The sequence below is a fragment of the Octodon degus genome, unplaced genomic scaffold (assembly GCF_000260255.1).
Source record: "Octodon degus isolate 3935 unplaced genomic scaffold, OctDeg1.0 scaffold00076, whole genome shotgun sequence".
In the NCBI taxonomy this organism is placed as follows: Eukaryota; Metazoa; Chordata; class Mammalia; order Rodentia; family Octodontidae; genus Octodon; species Octodon degus.
Window position 1 is genome coordinate 5,647,111 of NW_004524652.1, and position 21,286 is coordinate 5,668,396.

At 55.2% G+C, this 21,286-nt stretch overlaps 1 protein-coding gene across 1 annotated transcript in view; it reads right to left on the bottom strand.

Annotated features, from left to right (window-relative positions):
* The window catches only part of Dnah10 (dynein axonemal heavy chain 10), a 101,345-nt gene that overhangs the window by 27,929 nt on the left and 52,130 nt on the right, over positions 1-21,286 (bottom strand). The window contains exons 35-50 of the mRNA XM_023720665.1: positions 21,101-21,247; positions 20,487-20,678; positions 19,190-19,308; positions 17,485-17,643; positions 14,799-14,934; positions 12,190-12,312; positions 10,894-11,028; positions 10,400-10,616; positions 9,396-9,515; positions 8,404-8,549; positions 6,788-6,940; positions 4,632-4,892; positions 3,364-3,536; positions 2,844-2,937; positions 2,345-2,512; positions 1,585-1,773 (exon numbers count right to left, since the gene is read on the bottom strand). Of these exons, the coding sequence (XP_023576433.1) occupies positions 1,585-1,773; positions 2,345-2,512; positions 2,844-2,937; positions 3,364-3,536; positions 4,632-4,892; positions 6,788-6,940; positions 8,404-8,549; positions 9,396-9,515; positions 10,400-10,616; positions 10,894-11,028; positions 12,190-12,312; positions 14,799-14,934; positions 17,485-17,643; positions 19,190-19,308; positions 20,487-20,678; positions 21,101-21,247 (2,532 nt within the window). The remainder of the gene's footprint in view (positions 1-1,584; positions 1,774-2,344; positions 2,513-2,843; positions 2,938-3,363; positions 3,537-4,631; positions 4,893-6,787; positions 6,941-8,403; positions 8,550-9,395; positions 9,516-10,399; positions 10,617-10,893; positions 11,029-12,189; positions 12,313-14,798; positions 14,935-17,484; positions 17,644-19,189; positions 19,309-20,486; positions 20,679-21,100; positions 21,248-21,286) is intronic.

Consider the following 21,286-nt stretch of genomic DNA (forward strand, 5'->3'; position numbering starts at 1 on the left):
AGCACAGGGCACACTGGTGTGTCCAGGTGGGAGCACAGGGCACACTGGTGTGTCCAGGTGGGAGCACAGGGCACACTGGTGTGTCCAGGTGGGAGTACAGGAGTGTGGAAAGAAGCAGGCGAGAGAGGGCGCTTCCCATCGTGCAAGAGAGGCCTCAGAGTCCAGACAAGGAGAAGGAAGACCCAGGCCCATGGAGAGGGCACAGGGAGGTCCCAGGGACAGAAGAAAGGCAAAGAATGTGCACCCCCAAAGTGCGGTATGACACACCTGCAGCTGTGCCAAACCAGGTGGACTGTACAAGGCATCACGAAGCTACATCCAAAGTCAACTTGCTTTTGTTTTGCAGGACTGGGGGCTGAACGCAGGGCCTTCCCCCTGAGCTATGGCCCCAGACCTTTTTTATTTTTTCATTCTGAAACGTGGCCTGGCCCAGGCTGGCCCTGAACTCAATCCTCCTGCCTCAGCCTCCAGGGTTCTGGGATTACAGGTGCGCACCACCACACCCAGCCTGGATTCTTAAATTAGAAAACCCTGCTCCTCACACAGGCAGTGGACGCAAGGCAGGAGTCACAGCCCAGCTCCGCCTTCTCCACGAGAGTTTACTTCAGCTCAGAGCAGCTGGAGTTTTGGAAACACATCAGGTTGACAATGAAGGAAGGGCTCCATCCTCTCCCTCCCACCTGTCATGACCTCACACAGCCATGCACGCCCACTGTCACAGGCACTGTCCTGCACACACCCTGCACACTGTCACACGGTCACTCTCGCATACAGTCAGCCATTCCTGTGTAGCTACACTTTGCTGCAGTCGTTCACACTCAAGGCCATACAACTACACGCCCCTCCACGCTCACACATCTCTGCACATGCACACTCACACTCACACATGAGCTTTCACACCGACGCCCCCAGTCTCGCACACACACTCAAGCCTACAGCGTGACACAGCCTTGCCAGCTCAGACCCCCCCTTAGTCCTACATGAAACCTTCTCCCCGGGGACCCCAGTGTCCAGCACCACTCGGGGTGAGCGCTGCTGCAGCCTCCTTCCCGACCCCTCCCCATCCGGGCCTTGTCCCAGCCTCAGGTGTCTTCATCCTCCTTCCAGCCCCACCCAGGACAGATGACATGGGACAAGCTGTGAGAGTCTATGAACAGCACAAGCAGGAGTCTTCGCACAGCTGCTGGGAACATCAGGCAGTGCAGCCACCGTGGGAAGCGGTTTGGCGGCCACCCAGAAGCTGGCCACAGTTACCCAGGAACCAGCAGTCCCACTCAGGAGGGGGACCTGAAGTGGGCCAGAGGCGTGCCCCCACAAGGACCTTCCTCATGATCTCAGCAGCATCAGCAACAAGGCCAGAGGGTGGAGCAGCCCAGATGCACCATGGGTGAGCGCAGACGCACGTGCGGCAGAAGGGCACAGAGACACCAGCAACACACGTGGGCCTGGGACTGGGACACTAAGTAAAACGGGGCCAGACGCAGAACGCCACATCCAACCATGCGTCAGTGTAGGGCAGATGTCTGCCGGGACAGCGCCGAGGGCCTGGAGGGAGGGGACGGCAGGCGACAGCCAGGTGCTCACCTCATAGCCGGCTGTGAAGGCGGCCAACCGGGCCAGGGACTGCTTGCCAGAGCCGCCCACGCCCACCAGCAGCGCGTGGCCACGGTCCATGCGGATGATGCGGTGTATGCGGGTGAGGTGCTCCAGTGCGTCATCAAACAGGACCAAGTTCATTGGTGTGTTAGTTTCATTATACTCCTCGAGGATTTCCTGATTTTCAGAAAAATACATAAGCAAATGCTGGGGCCAGCGAGATAGCTCAGCAGACTACAGTGCCTGCCTAGGCAAGCTTAGGCAAGCACAGGGACCACAGTTCCATCCTGGGGCACCACGTGCTACCAGCCCTGCCCCCAGGGCGGGCTGAGCAAGGCAGAGTTTGGGTGTGGTGGCGCATGCCTGTAATCTCAGCACTGGGGAGGCTGAAAGCAGGAGGATCACCATGAGTCAAAGCTGTATAGCGAGACCCTGTAACAATAAAAAAAAAAAAAAAAAAAAAAAAAAAAAAAAAAAGACAAAGAATGGACCGAGCTCCCTTCTCTGAACTCCTACAGTGCTTGAAATAATTAAGCCGCCTGGGCTTAACAGGCCAAGTCTGGCTTTCACAATCAGCATTTCCATCTGCTGGTGTTTGATCAGCCAGCAGCGAGTGGCAGCAGATTACAGATGTGTCAGCCACTTGCTCAGACCCTTCCTGCGCCCCAAGCCCTGAGACGAGAGAGATGGAGCAGGACCCCAACGCTGTGCTCCAGGAGGAAGCCAGCGCGACAAGGTAGCTCCAGACCTGGAACAGAGCCTTGGCCGCCTCGTAGTCCTGGATGTCCTCGTAAATGCGTGGCTCCTCCTCTTGCAGAGCCGTCCGGAAGTCCCCAAACAGGATGGGGTCCCTCATCACCATCTCCAAGTCATCAGGGAAGTGTTCCGAAACCAGGTTTCGGATGTGCTCTTGCACCTTGAAATACAAGCACATCCAAGGACCTGAAGCCTGAGCAGTGCGGGTGGCACTGACGCCGGCAGGGAAAGAGCCTACGCTCGCGTCACATGGCCGCAAGGGCTCGCCGTCCACCCCGCCCCACCCCCGTAGCTGTGTAGTGGTAATAACCTGCCCCCACTGCCTATTGACCTTTTATTGTCAGCGTTTATTTTTTCTGCAGTTGGTGTCCTATATAAAAACAAATGGGTATTTGGGGGCTTTTGGATTTTTTTTAACCCTTGTTTGTTCTACCAAGAGAAGAATTTTGCAGCTGCGCTTTGCCCCTGCTGATGCCCTTTGCAGTACTGACCAGCTGCTTGTCCACTTCGCTGATCAGCCGGTCATGGAAAACCCTCAGACACTCGTTCCTCCAGACCCTTACCATCTGCGCCTCGGTCTGGAACCTGCACGGTGGAAAGGGCAGGTCAGCGGTGAGGACCTCCAGGGGGCAGGTCACCTGCTGCAAGTCTGGGCGGAGCCCGGGAGCCGCATCTCTGTGGTCTTTTCTCTCCCTGGGCCCGTGTTAGCCCAACCTAGCCAAGCACAGCAAAGCCAGCATCCATAGCTCGTCTGGCCACAGGGAAGAAAAGTGGGCATAAAGACCAGAAGTACCCCCCCAACACACACACACAGGCTGGACTATATGAAAGCCAGCACCAGAGTCACACAGCGTCTCTTCTTCCCAAGAACCAACACCACCTGCGTCCAACCACAGAATGTTCCCTGGTTCCTGGCCCAGGGCTGCTATCCTGCCTGGACCACCCGGTGCTTACAGGAATAAAAGACCACCAGACCCGCTGGGTATGCTTAGTGGGACAAAGCAAACCCACCGCTCCGGGTGGGTGAGGACAAGGCCGCTGAAAACCCGCGAGAGATCTCGGAGGTTGAAGATGTAGTGGAACTTGGAGGGGGTAGGTGGCAGGTCCTGGATGGTGAGTTTGTACAGCGCCAGAGTGCAGGAGGTCAGCTTGCTGCTCACAGCCACGATGCTCTCATGAAAGTTCTGGAAGAAAAGCCGGGAAGATAGCTCAGTAGAATAAGCGCCTGCCTGGCAAGCACAAGGTCCTGAGTTCAATCCCCAGTACTGAAAAAAAAAAAGAAAGAAAAGAAAAGTTCTAGAAGAATGAAAAGATCCCTCCCCCACATCCATTAATAGATGAATAAACTGCGTGTGGCACTGTCACATTCTCAGACACTGGAACAGCTTGGGTGAACCTTGAGGACAGGATTGGCCACAGCGACAGAAAGTAGACCTGTTGCCAGGGCGTAGGCACTGGATGGGTGCAGTTTTCCTCCAGATGAGAAATTTTAGAATCAGATTAAGGGGGCACTACACAACACTGGCAATGTACTAAATGCCTCTGAACCACACACTTTAAATGGTTAGATAAAGCACCTTTTGTGTCTGAGACACGGTTCACCCTGCAGCTCAGGCTGACCTGAACTCACATTGTAGCCCAGATTGGCCTTGAACTCACAGCAACCCTCCTGCCTCAGCCTCCCAAGGGCTGGGATTACAGCCCACCACCCTACCCAGCCAACACACTTTAGATTGTGTAACTTTTATCATTTTTTTAAAAATGGGGTTAAGGGAAATACAGAAAAGTTCAGAGAAGCCGAAAAGCTCACAGTGCCTGGGGCTTTCATTGACAAGTTAAGATGCTGGGACACCAGGGATCCACGTAGCCCCTGCTAAGTTTCATGTCACCTGCAGTGAGCTCACAGCCTTGCAAGTGATACGCAGCCCAGAGTCCACAGATCCTCCTGACCACCCTCTGCCAGTCTGGCCTCAGCGCACATCTGGCCCAATGCATGGGCACACACAAGTCCGCTGTGAGCCAGGTCCTGGCCTCCCCGGGCCTGTGGCCCTCCCGCCTGCATGGACCCTTCCTCCGTGAAAACACCAAAATTCTACTTGATGACTGTGTTGGTATAAGGATGAATTCTTCTGTAGATTTTTAAAGAAATTAAGGTGTCCAATGTATCTCTGGCCCCAAGCATTGGATGTGCTGTGCCAACGCATAAATCAGCCCCCTGCGTGTGCCATCGTAACCTGGGTGACGTCCCCACCGTAGGCTTCTATTTAAAATCAAGTTACCGCAGTATGGCCTTTCAGGATAGAGAAGTAGATTAAGTGCAAAGACTCCTCAGAAGGGAACGGCATGTTGAAGACATTGAAGAGGGAGATGAACCGCGGGTCGACCTCATTGCGGCCCCCTCCGGCCTTGCCCATGGCGGCGATGAAGCCGAGGTCCCGGATGCTCTTACAGGTCAGCTCCTTCCCGCGGTCGTACAGGTACCCTCTCTCGAGCAGCAGCCTCAGCAAAGCGATGGGCTGCTGGGTGCCGTATTCATCCACCTCGGGTGTTTTAGAGGGAAGAGAGGGCAGCAGCATCAGGACTTGGAACTCAAGGCTCCTTGCCATCCACCGAAACTAAAGCTCAGCACTGTCGCTCTCTAGTCAGCCCTGTGTTTAGCTTCTTAGGGCTTCCCAAAGTGTGCCGCCATGCATTTGTCTGTGACTCTGCCTAGCGCCTGTCACCCTAGCTGGACTTCAGGCTCCGTGGAGGCGGGGGCTGTCCAGGGCCTACCCACTGCATGACGCCAGCCCTGAGGGAGGCACTCAGTAGAGTTAATGGTTAGACAGACAGTCGGATGAAGTGGCCTGTATGTCCACCAACAGATGAATGGGCCAAGAAAACATGGTATTTATGCACCATGGACTACTACTCTGCCTTAAAAAAGCATACATTTGAGTCACTGGTAGCACATGCCTGCAATCCCAACACTGGGGAGGCTGAGAGAGGAGCACAATATTAAGCAAAATAAGTCAGACATGCTTGAATTTCATGTGGTTTCTCTTCTAGGAGAAGCCCCAAATACAAATAAAGTTCAAAATAAAAGATAGAAGACTGGGAATGGTGGCACACTCCTGTAATCCCAGCACTTGGGAGGCTGTAAACAGGATGATCACTACAAGTCCGATCTACACAGTGAGACCCTGTACAGCCTGTCCTAATACAAAAAAAAAAAAAAAAAATACTAGGAAGTAGGGAAAGAGATCTTTTTCAAATGGGAGAGAGATCAAGAGATGGAGCAGGACAAAGGGGAGGGTGAGAGAATGGAAAAAAAAAAAAAGAGTATCATGTACATACAGCAGCTGCACACAAGAAATAGAGACCTCAAGGGCCGGGGAGATAGCTCAGTAGAATAAGTGCTTGTCTGGTAAGCGCAAGGGCCTGAGTTCAATCCCTGGCTCCACAAAAAAAAAAAAAAAAGAAAGAAAAAAAGAAATAGAGACCTCATGCAATGTACACATACTAGTTAAAATTTTAAAAACATGGATGGGTGCATGGATGGATAGATGGATGGATGGATGGATGATGGATGGATGGATGGATGATGGATGGATGGATGATGGATGGATGATGGATGGATGGATGGATGGATGGATGATGGATGGATGGATGGATGGAGAGATGGATGGATGGATGGATGGATGGATGAAGAGATGGATAGAGAGATGGACAGATGGACTGACAGAGAAGATAGATGGATGAATCCTGAACAAATGATTAAATTATGAATGGAGGGACAGATGATCAGATATGTGGATCCTGGTTTTGCACATCCTCCTCTGGAAGGCAGATTTCCAAGGGGAAAATGATTCCATTAAAAAATATATCAGGGCCAGGAAGATAGCTTGGTGGTCTAAGGGCCTTCCTGGCACGCGCAAGGACCTGGGTTCAATTCCCCAGTACGGGCATGCCATGCCAGCCCCGCACCAAACCTGGCATGGTGACACACGCCTGCAATCTTAGTGCTGGGGAGGCTGAGATAGAAGGATCACTACAAGTCTGAGCTGTGTAGTGAGACCCCGTATCAAATAAATAAATAAATGATTAAAAAAATAAAAGCAAAATCAACTTAAGCTGCAGTGTGTTGAGAAACCTTTGCGGTGTTTAGGCTGCAGCCCCGGCAGCACACAGCTCCCACTCCCCGGTGTGGGCCACCCTGGGGAATTCTTGGGCAGGGTCTGCTGCTTTGCTTCCCGTGCTCATGGGGCTAAGGACAGCTTTGCAGCTGGAAGTGGGGCGCACTGGAGTCCCTTTCTCAGCCACGCCCCACTGAGGGGAGGCCCAAGGTGGTCCCTGCGCGCTGAGGGCTGGAGCCCCGTGCCTGATCCTCCCCACCCACGCACTGGCATCAACGCGGACGCCCAGGCTGCGCCCCACGCCCGCACCGTGCCGCCACCTTGGGCATGTTCATGTCGTCCATGAACACCAGAAGCCGCTTCCCCATGGGGGGGCCGTAGGTGTCCTTCGTGCGCTTTTCCACGTTGGCCTCCAGGTTCCTCTGGATATCCATGGACGTGGTGCGGGAGGAGAAGCTGACCATCAGCACAATCTGAAACGGAGGGGCTTGGAATGTGGTGTCTGCCACGGTGGCCACCGGCTGCTGTCCACTTGGCAAATGCATCGTCTCCGAACTGTACACTTTTACAACCCAGGGTGGGACTGCGCTTCAGCTTGTTTTAAATGCCAAAGCAAGAATTCCTCTTTCCTCTTGATGGGTGGTGTGAGACAGTCAGGAGCTGCCCCCACCAGCCTGGGGCAGGTCAGAGACAGCAGGGACAGCTGACTGACTGGATTTCGCGCATGTGCCAGCCCCTGGGGTGGTCCTCAGCCTGGAGGCTCTCTGCCTTCCAGGAGCCTCTGATACCTGAGCTGCTGGGGCGGGGGACAGGAGACTAAGAAAACCAGGAAGACAGCGGGAGCAGGCAGCCCCTCCCCTGCGCAGATCCAGGGGCAAAGAGGAGGGCTGGAGACCGAAGCAAGGAGCAGCACTCCCAGGGGACAGGAACGGAGTGGGGACGGGCCAAGGTGAGATCCGGAGCTCTGAGAAGAGAGGCTGCACCCACTTGCAGCGTAGGCAGGACTCAGGTGGGGAGCCGGGAGGCTGGCACAGCAAGTGGGAGCTGCCCACGTGGGGCTCCGTGGCATCTGCACACCTGTCTGCCTGTCTGGGACACCGCAGAGCTCAGGGTACACACTGAGGACGCCCGAGCCCCACCTGCATGATAGGGGCCAGAAGAAGAGAAGGAAACCCCAAGTCCTAGGACACGCGGAGGCAGGCACTGTCACCACCAGGTCTCCGGCCTGGCCTGGCCCTTCCCGTACCATGCGGGTGCTCAGAGGCTCTGTCCGACCCATACAGTGTGGCAGAAGGTGGCAGGTGACCTCACAGGCTGCAAAGACATCCTAACTCCTGCTCCGCTGTCCACCTGGCCCCCGGAAGCAAGCGCTATCATGAGTACTGCTTTGGTTTGAGTAGATCCCACAGCCCGTGTCGCACACTTGGGCCCCAAGTCAGATTGGGAGGGATTGTTGGAAGGCAACAGGATCGGGACATCAAAGAAGCAGAGGCTTATTGGGGGGAGGGTTGTTTTGTTTTGCTTTTTAATAGAAGTGAACTTCCTGTGGCAAACTCGCTCTGTCCCACCACAGGACACCCTCTGCCAAGTCCGGACACGACCTGAACACCCTCCCTGAGCAGCCAGCAGCACCACGCACTAGGACTTCCTGGCCTCCAGAGCCATGAGCCAAATCGACGTCACCAGTCCCCTGTCCTAGCCCAGCGTAAGGTTGGCACAGAAGGCCAGCTCGGAAGAGCTGCAACACAGCCTTCCAGTAAACACGGCCCCACAAACAGCTTGACTGCTGCCGCCACAGGCTGCCCGGGAGCCCCAGGCTGAGCGACCCCCACGCCCCGAGCCGGAGAGATGCCAGGCAGCGAGTGCTGGTTACGTTCAGCCGCTGTGGGCTGTGTGATCTGTTACACACACAGCAGGCGACGGTGTGTACACTTACGGTAGTGTCTCTGTTCAGATTTTTGAGGAAGTTCTGCGTAGTAGCTGTCTTAGAAGTGCCAGATTCGCCAACGAAAATAACGGGCTGCTTAATTTTAACCAATTGTTCCAAGATCCAGGTTGTGCGGGTTGTATCCACTGTGTGAACTAAAAGACAGGGGACGTCACAGGAATGCCAAGCACGAGAAGCAGCAGCAAGAGCTGAGCTGCGACCCCAAAACCGTACATGGGGGAAGCCTCGGTGGGGGGGCCGCCCCAGTCGCTTTCTGCCGCTCCACTGTGCTGAGCTCTGACTCTCCACAGAATCGCCTGTTTCAGCACGCCATCCGGTGACCCTGATACATTTCTGCAGCTGTGGAGCAGTGCCACCATCGAGCTAGAACCCCAAACTGTGCCTAGTGTCCCACTCTGATTTATTCTCAGCATGAAAGACCCAAGTGCGCTGCTGCTTCCGTGGTCCCCGCACCTGCAGGATTGGGTTTCCTGGCCAAGAACCTACTCTGCAGAAAGACTAACTCCACTCCTACCCTGGCAGCTCTCAGTCCCGGGGGTCCCCGAGAAAGTGGAGGTGCTGCGCTCTGGAAGCACACTGGACCCAAACCAAGTGCTACTGTACGAAAGTCCCCTGCCGGATTTTGTCTAACTGGCCAGAGAGAGGAGTGTGGTCCCAGCACAGTCCTGCAGTGAACCCCCATGGTGCACTGCATTTCTAAGCATTGACCAAACACTGCCTGTTCCCTCCTGTCCTGTCCCCGAGGTCCTCCACATGCCAGCGAGCTGTGTGGGCTGCCAAGGGCGCCCCGCCCTGTGGGCATCAGCCTGCAGGGGCAGGGGGTCACCGCCACCCACAGCTGCCCAGAGGCAGCAGCACAACAGGATCGCAAGGTGCTGCCCTTCCGAGTCCCGTGGCTCGCTGCCCACACTTCCTCTCAGGGTTCTGAGGCAGGATCCAGACACCAGCAAGGCAGGGGTGCTCTCATGCCCCCCGCCTACCCAGGACATCGATGAATTTCCTCTCCGGATCGTGGACATACTCTGGAACCAGCTTGTCCCACGGGATCCACTGGCTCCGCTTGGAATCAAAGTGAAAGTCGTACAAGGTCGGAAGGTGGCCTGCAGTGAGGAACGAGCTGTGTCACTTTCACAGAGACACAGGGCCCTGGTGAGGCCGGGCACACATTTGGAATGAGCTTTCCACTGCACGGATGCCACTCTGGGTCCCTCCTATGCTCCTTCACTGGCAGAGGCTGTGTGCCCTGAACTGAGGCTATCCTTCAGTGGACAGAGTCCCTTCCTGGGGATGAAATATAGGGGTGCCGAGCCCTGGTGACCCCTTACAGATGTAGGCCACAGGTGGGTAGGGATGGAGAGAGGAAAGAGAGCAATGTGGGTGTGGTGGGGCAGGACAGAGGGGACAGGGCGGGACAGAGGGGACAGGGCGGGACAGAGAGGACAGGGTGGGACAGAGGGGACAGGGTCCCGGGCAGGGAAGGGAAGGGATCCATGGCCACCTGCACTCGGGCTCCACCAGCCACATAGCTCTATCCTCCAAGGGAAGTCCCCTCCCAGACTGCACCCCGCAGCCACCACTGCAGGTCTTTGTATACACCCATTCTGCACGCCACGCTCTAGCGCCTGTCAAGCTCAGTCACGGGAACCCAGCAGGTGGCTCAAACGGTAGCACTTTAGACAGCCAGGGGAGACCAAGGGTGGAAGAAAGGCAGACAGGTGGACCGTGCAAAACCAGAGGTTCCAAAGCTTGAAGCTCAGGAGAGCAAGAATTAGGCCCTTGGGGAAGGGCACGGGAAGGTGTTGGCTTCCGAGGTATGGGGATGCACTTGAACTTCTCCCCGAGGGCTGCCAGGAACTCTCACCCCTGCCTTTCTCTCTGGGAGCAAACAGGCTGGAAACCCCCCAGAGGGCCATGGACATTCGGAAAAGCAAGTCTGTGGCCTCTAAAAACAGCCCCCAGGCCAGTGGGTGATGGCAGCGCCTACCTGGCAACTCCCCAGGCTTGGCCCAGACCCCCTCGGTGTCGACAGAGGACAAAGAAGAAAGGCGTTTCACACATTCGTCAAACTTCATCCTTCCGTTCTCGAGCAGGGAGGCACCAAGCGAGAAATACAGAGCTTCCAGGAAGTAGCACTCCAGCAGGTCGGGGTCCTCGATCTCACCCTCCAGCAGGGCGTCCAGCATCTTAGTCAGCTGGGTTACCTGGCTCACAGGAAGGCACCGAGGTCAGCCCCTATCTTCCAACCCCAGAGGGTCAGCTCTGTCCCCAACCCTGGGGCCCAGGGTGAGGGGAACGGGTGCTCCACAAGCCGTGTCGGTTCAGACCAACAGAGCCCAGTACACTACCTTGAGCAGGGTCACAAGACAGAACAGTGCCGCCCGGACACACCCACCACGCCACGCACAGCACGGCCCTCCAAGGCCACGGCGGTGCCCGTCTTATAGGAAGGGCCTCCGCCCCCGCCAGACAGTCTCTCACCATGTTCAGGTCCGTCTGCGGAACTATGGTCTTCAGCCTCTCTCCCTGCCTTCCGTCCACTATCCCCTCCACTATCACATCGATGAGATAGGGCACGTATTTCTCAAAAAGATGATTTAAATCGTTCTGTTCCCCCTGTAAAAGAGCAGAGTCCCAAAGAATTTTCAAAGGTTTGTTTACTTCAATGGGAGGGAAAGTTTTGCTTCTCCAGAAGGGCGAGACGTGGGCAGCAGTCAGGTGGCAGTGAGGAGCGCTGGCCCCAGCGCCTGTGTTTGCAGAGTTCTGTCCTCCGCGACCCGGTTGCACGTCATCACTGACATGGGGTCCACCCCAGCCCTGGGAGGAAGGGGAATGAGACAACGTGTCCCAGTTGGCAGAAAGGGCCATCAGCTGGAGCTCAAGTGACATTGCTGCCATGTCGCAAAGGGCATAACGTAATAAGCATGCCTCTCCCTCTCAAGCCATCGACATCGGAGATGGCCCGAGCCCTCGGAAGCCACTCTCTCCCATGCGAGAGTGCCTCCAACCTCCGACCACCCTTCTCCTGGCCTTCTCCTCTCTGCAGCCGTTATGTCCTGGTCTCCCACTCCCAGAGGTCCAGAGGCCTTTGTGAAGACCCAGTGGCCACGTGCGTCGCTTGTGAGAAGGCGGTCGCAGGGTCCAGAGTGTGGCCAAACCCCAACTTGCACATTAATCTCTATCCCTCCCTCTGGGACACCTGCTGCCAAGACAATGCGCTGTCTCAGCAGCCTCGGGACACGTCGTGCGGTGTGGGGTCGACTGTAACTGCTGCACCTCAGCTACACGACAAGCTAGGTCCTTCCCACGCTGCTCCGTCCCAGCCTGCCCAAGCGCAGGGCCTGCGCGCCTCCCTCCTCCCAATTGCTGGCTTCCCTGGACCAGATTGTGGGTTACAAACAGAAGCTCACAGGCCACACCTGGCCCACCACCTGACTTGGACAACGGACTTCCCCCGTCCTGTTCCTCATGCACCTACTGTATCTAGCCCTGTTCACCCCAGAACAGAGAACTAAACCAGCACAAAAGGAACGATAACGCCCCCAAGTCTAACACCCACTCTCCACCCCTTTGCAGGAAGCTCAGTGACCCGGCTGTAGGCCATGAAGGGTGTGCAGCCTAACTGGCGTGCCGCCAGCTTTCCCCTGCATCCAAGGGCAAGGACCTTCACACGTCAAGGACACAAGGTCATGACATGAGGTCACAGCCCTCCACCACAAATATCCCCCTGGGCTGGCCACCAATGCTACCAACTTTATTGGAGGAAATCATTTTCACCTTGTTTTGTATTTGATTAACCCATTTTTTCCAGTATGGTTGATATTTCAAGTTTTTGGGGTCCACGTAAACCATTCCACACCGAGACACAGTCGCAGGGGAGGCGTACTGCAAATCCCCAACCTGCAGGAAGAGAAAGAGAATCATGCGCATCTTCAGCTTTCCCCTGTGCATAAAACCCACATCATAGGCAATCACCACGGCTGCAGGAGGCCTTCAGCGGAACACTTAGGGCTAGGGTACAATTAGATGTCTCTGATGTAACTCCTTTTAAATTTTTCCCTTACTAAGGGCTGGCCAAATAGCTCAGTGGATTAAAGCACCTGCAAGCAGGCACAGGGGCCGAGGGTTCGATCCCTGGGCCTGCAGTGCTGGCCCCGCCCCTGAGATGTGCTGAGACAGCAATTGAGACTGGGCGTAGTGGTGCGTGCCAGTAATCCCAGCTCTTGGGAGGGCGCAAACAGGCGGACCACTACGCATCTGATCTAGTAGTAAGGCCCTGAACACCCTGTAGACCCTTCCCTAAGATACTAAATAAATAAATTTTCCCCTTACTATAAATTAATGTGGAAAAATATGTTGTAGAGTACCTGACAAAAATTTAGAACGAAAAAGAAATCAAGTTATTCAAATCCTACCACCTAGAAACACATACTGCTTTCGATTTTTCTTTTTTTTCCATGCACTTGGCACAGGGTCTCACCACACAGCTCAGATTCATAGTGATCCTCCTGTCTCAGCCTCCCCAGCGCAGGGATGACAGCCTGCACCACCAAGCCTGACCTCAGTGGCTGGCTGAGCATGCCCAGAGGCAGAGCAGGTGCGGCATGCGGTGCCGGGGATGGAACTCGGTCCCTGCTCTGGCCTAAGCAGGCGCTTAGTCCATTGAACTATCTCTCCAGCCCTTCAAGTATTTTCTTTTCAGTCTTTTTTTTAATTTTTAAAAATATTTATTTATTTATCTAGTGCAGGGTCTCACTATGCAGCTTGTACTCATAGTGATCCTCCTGTCTCAGCCTCCCCAGCGCTGGGATGACAGGCGTGCACCACCATGCTGTTTTGGGGCCTGCAGGGCACTCCCAGGGTTCCGGGGCGGCATGGCATGTGGTACCAGGGATCAAATCTTGATCCTTGTGCTTGCCAGGCAGGCGCTTAGACTGCCGAGCTTTCTCGCCAGCCCTCAGTCTTGAAAAAAAAAAAAAAAACCACAGTTGAGATCAGGTAAGGTAGCACCAACCTCAATAAAGACATTGTTAAATCCACAATGTTAACAAAACCTCTCTCTATGAGAAGGACACAGTTCCACCAGCCAACTAGATAATGACACGCTTGTGATAGCGTGGGTGGGAAGGTCCCACACACCCTCCCGTGCTGCCTGGCTCTCAGGAGGGAGGGGCTGGTCAACACTGAGCTAGAACAAAAGCAGCTCTCAGGACCACAGCCACGCAAGCAGCAACGGGTACTGTGAGCGGGAGGCTGGGAGGCGAGGAAGCTGAGGGAGCAACTTCCAGGAAGAACAGGGGTCCAGGAAAACACCTGATCCGATAAAAAGCTTGAAAAAACAAGGGATGGTAGGATGAAGGCAAATAGTGTGGGACAGAAAGAGAAAGGCAGCTACAAACTCCAGCCCAAACAAATGGCTTTTGAAGCTGGCTGTTGTGAGGCACGCCTGTGGTCCCAGCACCCAGGAGGCTGAGGCAGGAAGATGGAGGCTGAGAGTTCAAGGCCAGCCTGGGCTCCAAAGTGAGCTCGAGGCCAGTCTGAACTGCATGGTGAGACCCTGTTTCAAAAAAAAAAAAAAAGGGGGGAACCTGTTGGTTGGCTCAGTTGTTTAAGCACCTACTCATGCAAATGCAGTCAGGTACAGGATACTGTGGTTCAAACCCCACCTCCACCTGCCTTATCAGATCCATCCTAAAGGCAGGCTGAGCCAGCAAAAAAAAAAAAACCCTTCTCAAAAAGACAAAAAAGAAGTTTTACAACACTACATCTCATAGTGGTGCCGTGGCCCACAAACTCAATCCTCTCCACAGTTCTGGTTCTAAACCACACCGGAGGAGAACTGATTCAGGTCTCCCCACAGATCAACATCGCCCCTGACCACTGATTTTTGATGATCATGATTTTGTTCTTGTTCAACTTGCCTTGGGCCAGAAGTGTGGAAAGAATCAAGTTCGTACACCGACGTACCACTGTCGGTGCAGTTATAGCCACTAGCTGCCTTGCAGCAAATAGTTCCATATTCATGAAAATCCAAATATTGTCTACTGCAGGCCAATTTACAGTATTCTCGCTGAGGGGGGAAGGCCAGCGAGTGGTGTAAGAGACAAGTCCTCACTGTCCTAGCCCTCGGGTGGGGCGGATCAAAGAAGAAACGTCACACCAGGCGTGTTGCTTTGGGGACCAGAATAATTATCAGAAGGAATAACTGCAGAAAGCTGAACGTAGTCACCTCTGGGGCAGAGTAAGAAGAAGGGGAGAGATAAATAGCTCACGGCAAACGCCTGCACTGCAAGCAATCACCCAGCTGTATTGCTGCGTCGAAAAGCTTTTACATTTTTAATGAGCAGTAAGACTTCTGCCCAAAACCCTTCCTCGCTGCCACTTGCCTCAAAGAGCAGCGCGCAGTGCGCCTGCAGCCGGATGCGCTCCCCGTTGGCCAGCGTCAGCAGCTTGTTGTCGTCCATCACGGAGTTCATGTTCTCCACCCACAGGGCGTCCACGTCACCATCAAACAAAATATACCTGCGGTGGCCGGGGTGAAGGGCCAGGGCCTGTGAGGGCCTCCAGCTGAGGTCGTCACGGGAGGTCGTGCCCAGGGGTTTCCGTCCAGGACGTGATGGGGCATGCTGCCGGGGGTGGAGGGTCTACCACGCGGGACTGGAAAACTGTCTTTTTTTTTTTTTTTTTTTTGGCGGAACCGAGGATTGAACTCAGGCCCTTGTGCTTGCCAGAGAAGCACTTATTCCACTGAGCCATCTCCCCGGCCCATGGAAAACTGTCTTGATTAGCTACCAGGACTTAAGAATCTGGGGACCTCACACGAAAGTGGGGATTTCTCCTCTTTTGGGCAAACTGAGTCTTCACCATGCCCCCCTGCAAGCTGTTTTGTCGGTTGGTTTTGGTTTTTGAGATGGGTCCAGGCTGGTCCTGAACTCACAGCAATCCTGCCTCAGCTTACAAGTGCTGGGATTACAGGTGTGTGCCACCACTCCCCGCCCTTGACCTGGGATCTTGCATGGGAGCCATCTGCTGGTGCTGAAGAGTGGCTGTGTCTGGTGACGGGAAGGGTCACTGCCCACCCTCCCCACCCCCATGTCGTTCTTTTCTTCAATCTGAAGCTGATTATCAATCAATATCCATCCCTGCTTTAACGCCTAGTTTCCTGATGGTAGAATTAACAGAAAAGAGCGGCATAAATCCGTGGGCAGGGGGCCGAGTGGCTCCTGCCCTCCCAGAGATACGTTCACCAGGAGTCATGGGCGTGACATCATATGGGGGGAAAGTCTTTGCAGACTTAGTTATGCTGAGCATCCCAAGGCTGGGTCACTCTGGATCGGCAAGACGGTCACTGGGCCAGAGAGAAGCATCTTTTTAAGAACCAAGTAGCTGGGCGTGGTGGCGCACGCCTGTGATCCCAGCACTCAGGGGGCTGAGGCAGGATGATGGCCAAGAGCTCACAGCCAGCCTGGGTTACAAAGTGAGCTCAAGGCCAGCCTGAACTGCAGGGCAAGACCCTGTCCGAAAAAGACAAAAATAAAAAAAGAAACGAGCAGAGAGAGGGTCCAGGCCAAGAGCAGGAAGCCACGCAGCGAGGGCGGCGGGGACTGCAGTGACGCAGCCACTACCACGCATGTCTGACACCCACAGAACTGGCCCGGCCCGGGGAGGACTTCCCCAGAGCCTCCAGGAGAAGCGACGCCAGCTGACCCTCGGGCCTCCAGGACTGTGACAGAATAACCCCTAACCCTGACTCCAGGTGGCCCACCTGGGGCCTGGCTAGGGCTGCCCTGTGGAGCCAACGCGCCCTGCCGCGGTCCACGTCACCGCAGGTTCCCAGGAGCGCCTGCTCCACAGCCTCTGGGCGACACGCAGTCGCCCTAGCAGGAGGCACGCTCTGGCCCCACAACCCCGGCTGTCCAAGCCACGGGACGCTTGGACTCGGGGCCCCACGGGGCTACGACACGGCGAAGCCACCTCCAGAGGCTGGCTCTCTCCTCCAGTCTCCTCCTACGATGCTTCGGTGCTGCTTCACTCGACACACGGACACCAGTAGTCAGACTTTTAAACGGCCTTTGACTTTGTTCTAGTAATTCCTTCTTTTTAATTTTTTGTTTTTCAGTCATTTCAGACTCACAGAATTTCAGCGATAGAATTGTACAAAGAAGTCCTATGTGCCCTTCAACTAAATTCTCTAACTGGTAGATATTTCACCACACTTGTGCTCTGTCTGTCTGTCTGTCTGTCTGTCTGTCTGTCTGTCTCTCACTCAAGTGAGTCTCAAGCAGGACATCATGTCCTCCTAAATACCTTAGCACGTCTTTGCTAGCATTTGCTCAGAACAAACACCTTCTCGTACCTGTCCACAGCACTCTCACATTCAGGAAGTTTAACACTGACACAATTCCTTTACCTAGCAGGCAGCCCAGGATCAAAGTCCGCTGGTGGCCAATTTCTATCTGTGGTGGGAAGATCAGGTTCGGCAGCCACCGGCAGCCATTCAAGCTGTCAAGGGAGGGCTTGCCAAGGGACACGTCACTCACACGGCCATGGGGTCTCTCCACAGGCAGGCCATCAGCCGCAGGGGGAAACAGTGTCTCTGCCCAAGACCACGGTTGACAGGACCACAGGGAAAGCCCACATCCCCCGCCGCCAACGCAGGCTCCCTGCCCCAGCTACGAACTGAGGCCTTCTCTGCAAAACAGCTGGCCTAGAATCCTGCAGAACATCAAAGCCACAAAAGATAAAGAAATCCCCAAGATGGCAAAGGCCAGATGACAGCACAGTGTGAAACCCTGAGTGGGTCAGAGTCCGGGGAAGAGTGCTAAAAGGAAATTTTAGAAGGCATCAGCTCAGACATTGGTGTCTGTCAGCCTAAGATGTTTTCAAAATCCCAGTACTCCTCACACGGCCTTGACAAGGGAGGGCCAGTGAAGACCACACCGGGAGACTCCAAGACGGCACCTGTCACCCTGCTGCAACTCCAGACTCGCAGCTGCGACCCCAGGCTCATGGGGTCATGACATCCGGCTCACCAGGAGCCGCTAGGCCAGGCTCCCCGTCCCAGGCACTCACTTCCGCTCCTTCTTGTCAGTTGGCTTGTTGATCTCCCGAAAGATGTTGGACAGCACCCCATCTGTCCAGTCCCGGGTGGTGGGGTCCAGGATGCCGTAGAGTTCTATGACACTCATGGCCTTGGGGTTCAGAACGTACAGCTTCGTGATGAGCCCCAACCTACACGGGAAGAAAGAGCTCAGCCAGGATGGAGGACGGAGAACGGAGGACAGAGGCCGGAGGCACTGGATGCGCGTAGGAACCCAGCAAGGGCCCAGGACAGGAACAGATGTCAGGAATCTGAAGCACAGACTCAGACCACGAGAGTGCTCCAGGCTCCGTGGCGCTGGCCACAGCTCACACTGCGCAGGGTTGTGTGCCACAGCTCCGCCCTGGGGTGCCAGGCGCCTGGCTTCCATGAGGCCACACGTGTGTGTGTGTGACAGGGCTGTGTGACAGGGCTGTGTGAGGGGTTCACAGAGACAAGGTGGGCACCCGGAAGGCAACAAGCCCCTCAGCATGCTGGTGCTCAGTGCAGTGCAGTGTGCACGTGTGCACATACGTGTGCGTGTGTGTGTGTGTGTGTGTGTGTGACTGAAGATTGAACCCAGGGCCTTCTCATCCAGCCTGGTTTTTCTAAAATTTTAAGCTGGCCTCTCACTAAGTCGTCAAGTTGCCCAGGTTGGGCTCACTGCGATCCTCCTGCCTCGGCCTCCCACAGCACTGGCAGAGACACATGGGTGTGTATCATCCCGCCTGGCTCCAAGCCTTACTCATGGGACCGCCTCTGGCCTCAGCTAGTCAGTCTGGCAAACGGGTTATTTCCCTTTATAGTGACTATAAATTCTTCCCATGGTAGGTGATTAAAGAAAACTAAACCTCACACAACTCACTGTTCACAATCAAGAAATAAAAATAGTATGTGTACCACGTTCCATATACGCTCTTGCGCGATCATCCTATAAATTTATCTAACATGACCTAGCTTACAAATGAAACACGCGAAGGGGCGGGGAGATGGCTCAGTAGAATAAGCGCTTCTCTGGCAAGAGCAAGACCCTGAGTTTAATCCCCGGTTCCGCAAAGAAAAAGAAAGAAACACGCAATCGTTAAGGCAAACCACCTTCGCGTGAGAAACCCTTGCCTGCCAGTCTCTGGGAGCTTGTGGGAACTCTGGCCACGCGGACAGCGCTGCAGCGCCACCTCGTGGTGAGTCCTGACATAGGCAAAAGGAGCGCTGTGACCATCACTATTCATTGGCAAAACATCTTCATAAATCAGTTTGTGGAATTCTCATTTCACAAGTTAATTTACACACTATCAAAAGGGGGAAAGTGCCCCTATTTTGCATTCTAAAGTCTTGGCGGTGCACATCTATGATCCCAGCACTGAAGGAGGCTGAGGCAGGAGAATCACAAGTTTGAGACCCGACTAGACAACTCAGCAAAAACTCAAAATAGAAAGAGCTGGGACTGTAGCTCAGTGGCAGAGCCCCCTCGGGTTCAATCCAGGTCGTGCAAAGAAAAAGGATCAGTCAATTAATTCATTAAATGTGTTAATTATACCAGCAGTGGACGAGTGAAGCTGCTGAGCTTACAAGGGCATTCAGGACCAGTTTCCCCTCCCAGGAAGTCAGGAGTCAAAGTGGGTGGGCACAGGTGACGCGCCCAAGGTTCCCCGAGAGCCACCCGGCAGGCAGCACCCCGCCCGGCTGAGCCACACTCACTTGGTCTGGGCCTGACACAGGGCACTGATGACCACAGACTTGCCGCCGCCCGTGGGTCCCACCACCATGGTCGTGTGCCGGGTCATCATGGTCTCGTACATCTGAACCACTTTGTCCACCTGTGGGGCAAGCAATGGGACTGCGTCATTCCACCTGTCTGCCAGAATGGACATCTTTTTTGTTTTCGTAGACGCCGACCCACGTGTCGTGCCGCTCACCTAGTCCAGAAGCTCTGTGCGGCCATCCCCCTCCCCCCAACCTGCAAGCACACACTGCCGCTTCCCTCCTAACCCACCCCGTTCGCCACCTCTCCCAGGCCTGTCATGCCCCTGCCCGGCTCCCAGAAGACATCAGTCTGCTTTCTGTCTCTGGATTTGCTCATTCTGCACATGTCACGTAAGTGGTGTCACTTCCTATGTGGCCGGGCACCTGGCTTCTTTCACTAAGCACCACGCCCTTGAGATCACATTATGGTGCATGTGAGACTCTTTCCCCTTCGTGGCTGCATAATACTCTGCAGTGTGGATGGCCGTGGTCTGTCCAGCCACGCATCAGGGGATGGACGCTGAGCTGGCCCCGCTCCTTGGCTGCTATGAGCAGCACTCCTTACACTACACAGGACCGGGTTCCTCTTGGGTCCACCCCAAGGAACAGAAGAGCTGGGCCCAATGGTCACTCTGTTCAACCAGCTGAGGGACAGCCAGGCTGCACCCAGTGTGGCTGTGTCATTCTACGTATCTGCCAGAAAAGACATCTTTTTTTTGCTTTGCTGTGGGGGATGCTAAACAAAATGCTTAAATGATCTGACGCCTCTGTGCCCCAAACAGTTGAAAGGTGACATACGGATATGGATGCTGTGGAATATCATTCAGCCCTAAAAAAAGGAATAGAGCCCTGGGCAGGCTTCGACATGGATAGGCCTCAAAAACACTATACTGAGTGACAGAAGTCAGACCCCAGAGGGCAGAGTGCAAAGACCCTCCTCACCGTCCCTAGAGGATTTGAAAGAGGAAGTAGGGTGCAGGGCTGGGGGTGGGGTTACTGCGCACACAGCTTCAGCTTTGCCAGAGGAAGAGCTCCGCTGCCGCACGGGGCCACAGCTGCACCAGTTGTGCTGCAGGCCGCTGACCTGTGCCTGTCCGCGGCTCCACAGTGAGTTTTACATAGTCTGTACTTTACCACAATTGTTATGATCCAAGTGGCAAAGTCTGCATCGTGGACATGCTGCCCTTCTCTGAAATGAACCGTGACGACCCTCTGCGGAATCCAGGGCCCAGCGGAGCCCGGACACGCTCACCTGCACCGGCAGCAGCGTGTAGCCACCGTCCACCAGCACCTGCTCCACGGCGTCGTTGAAGTCGGGGTAGCGCACGCGCGGGCAGTCCAGCCCCGGGAACAGGTCAGAGATGAGGCCCAGGAAGAGGGGCACATCCTCGAAGATGAACTTGGGCAGGTTCATGTCCCGCAGGGCCCGCATGAGCACCACATCCTGCCAAAGGCGACACCGTTCCGGGCCGCCTGGGACACCCACGGACCAACTGACTCCAAAGGGACATTTTGTGCTGGGGACTGAACCAGGCCCTTCACAACCGCCCTTTTGTAAAGGTTTTTGAGGCTGGGTCTCAGTAAATCACTGGATTGCCCAGGCTGGACTCCAGCCTGGGGTCCGCCTCCTGCCTCAGCCTCCCAGATTGCTGGGGTTAGAGGCCATATATAGATGCGCATGGGGAGGAGCGCGCTGCCCGGGAGGGGCCCGGCTGGGCTCCCTGTGCGTGTCGGCTGAGCCCCACCGCTGGGTGCAACAACTACGCGTTCGTTTTTCAAACCTCGCATTCAAGCTTCGAGGGAAGTGTGTCCCCGCCGCCCCCTGCGGAGGGCCACCGGGACCCGGGCTCGCCAGGGCGGGCGCACCTCGCGCAGCTCCGAGGAGCCTCTCTTCAGCTCTCCGGCCATGACCAGCACGGACTTCAGCGCGCGGAGCCCGAAGTCGTAGTGGTGCTGCTTGGACAGCTGCTCCCGCGCCAGCTTGTAGAGCACCGTCATCTTCTTGGCCAGCGACTGCGGACAGAACAGCAGAGGGGCGCTGCGGGGCGCTGC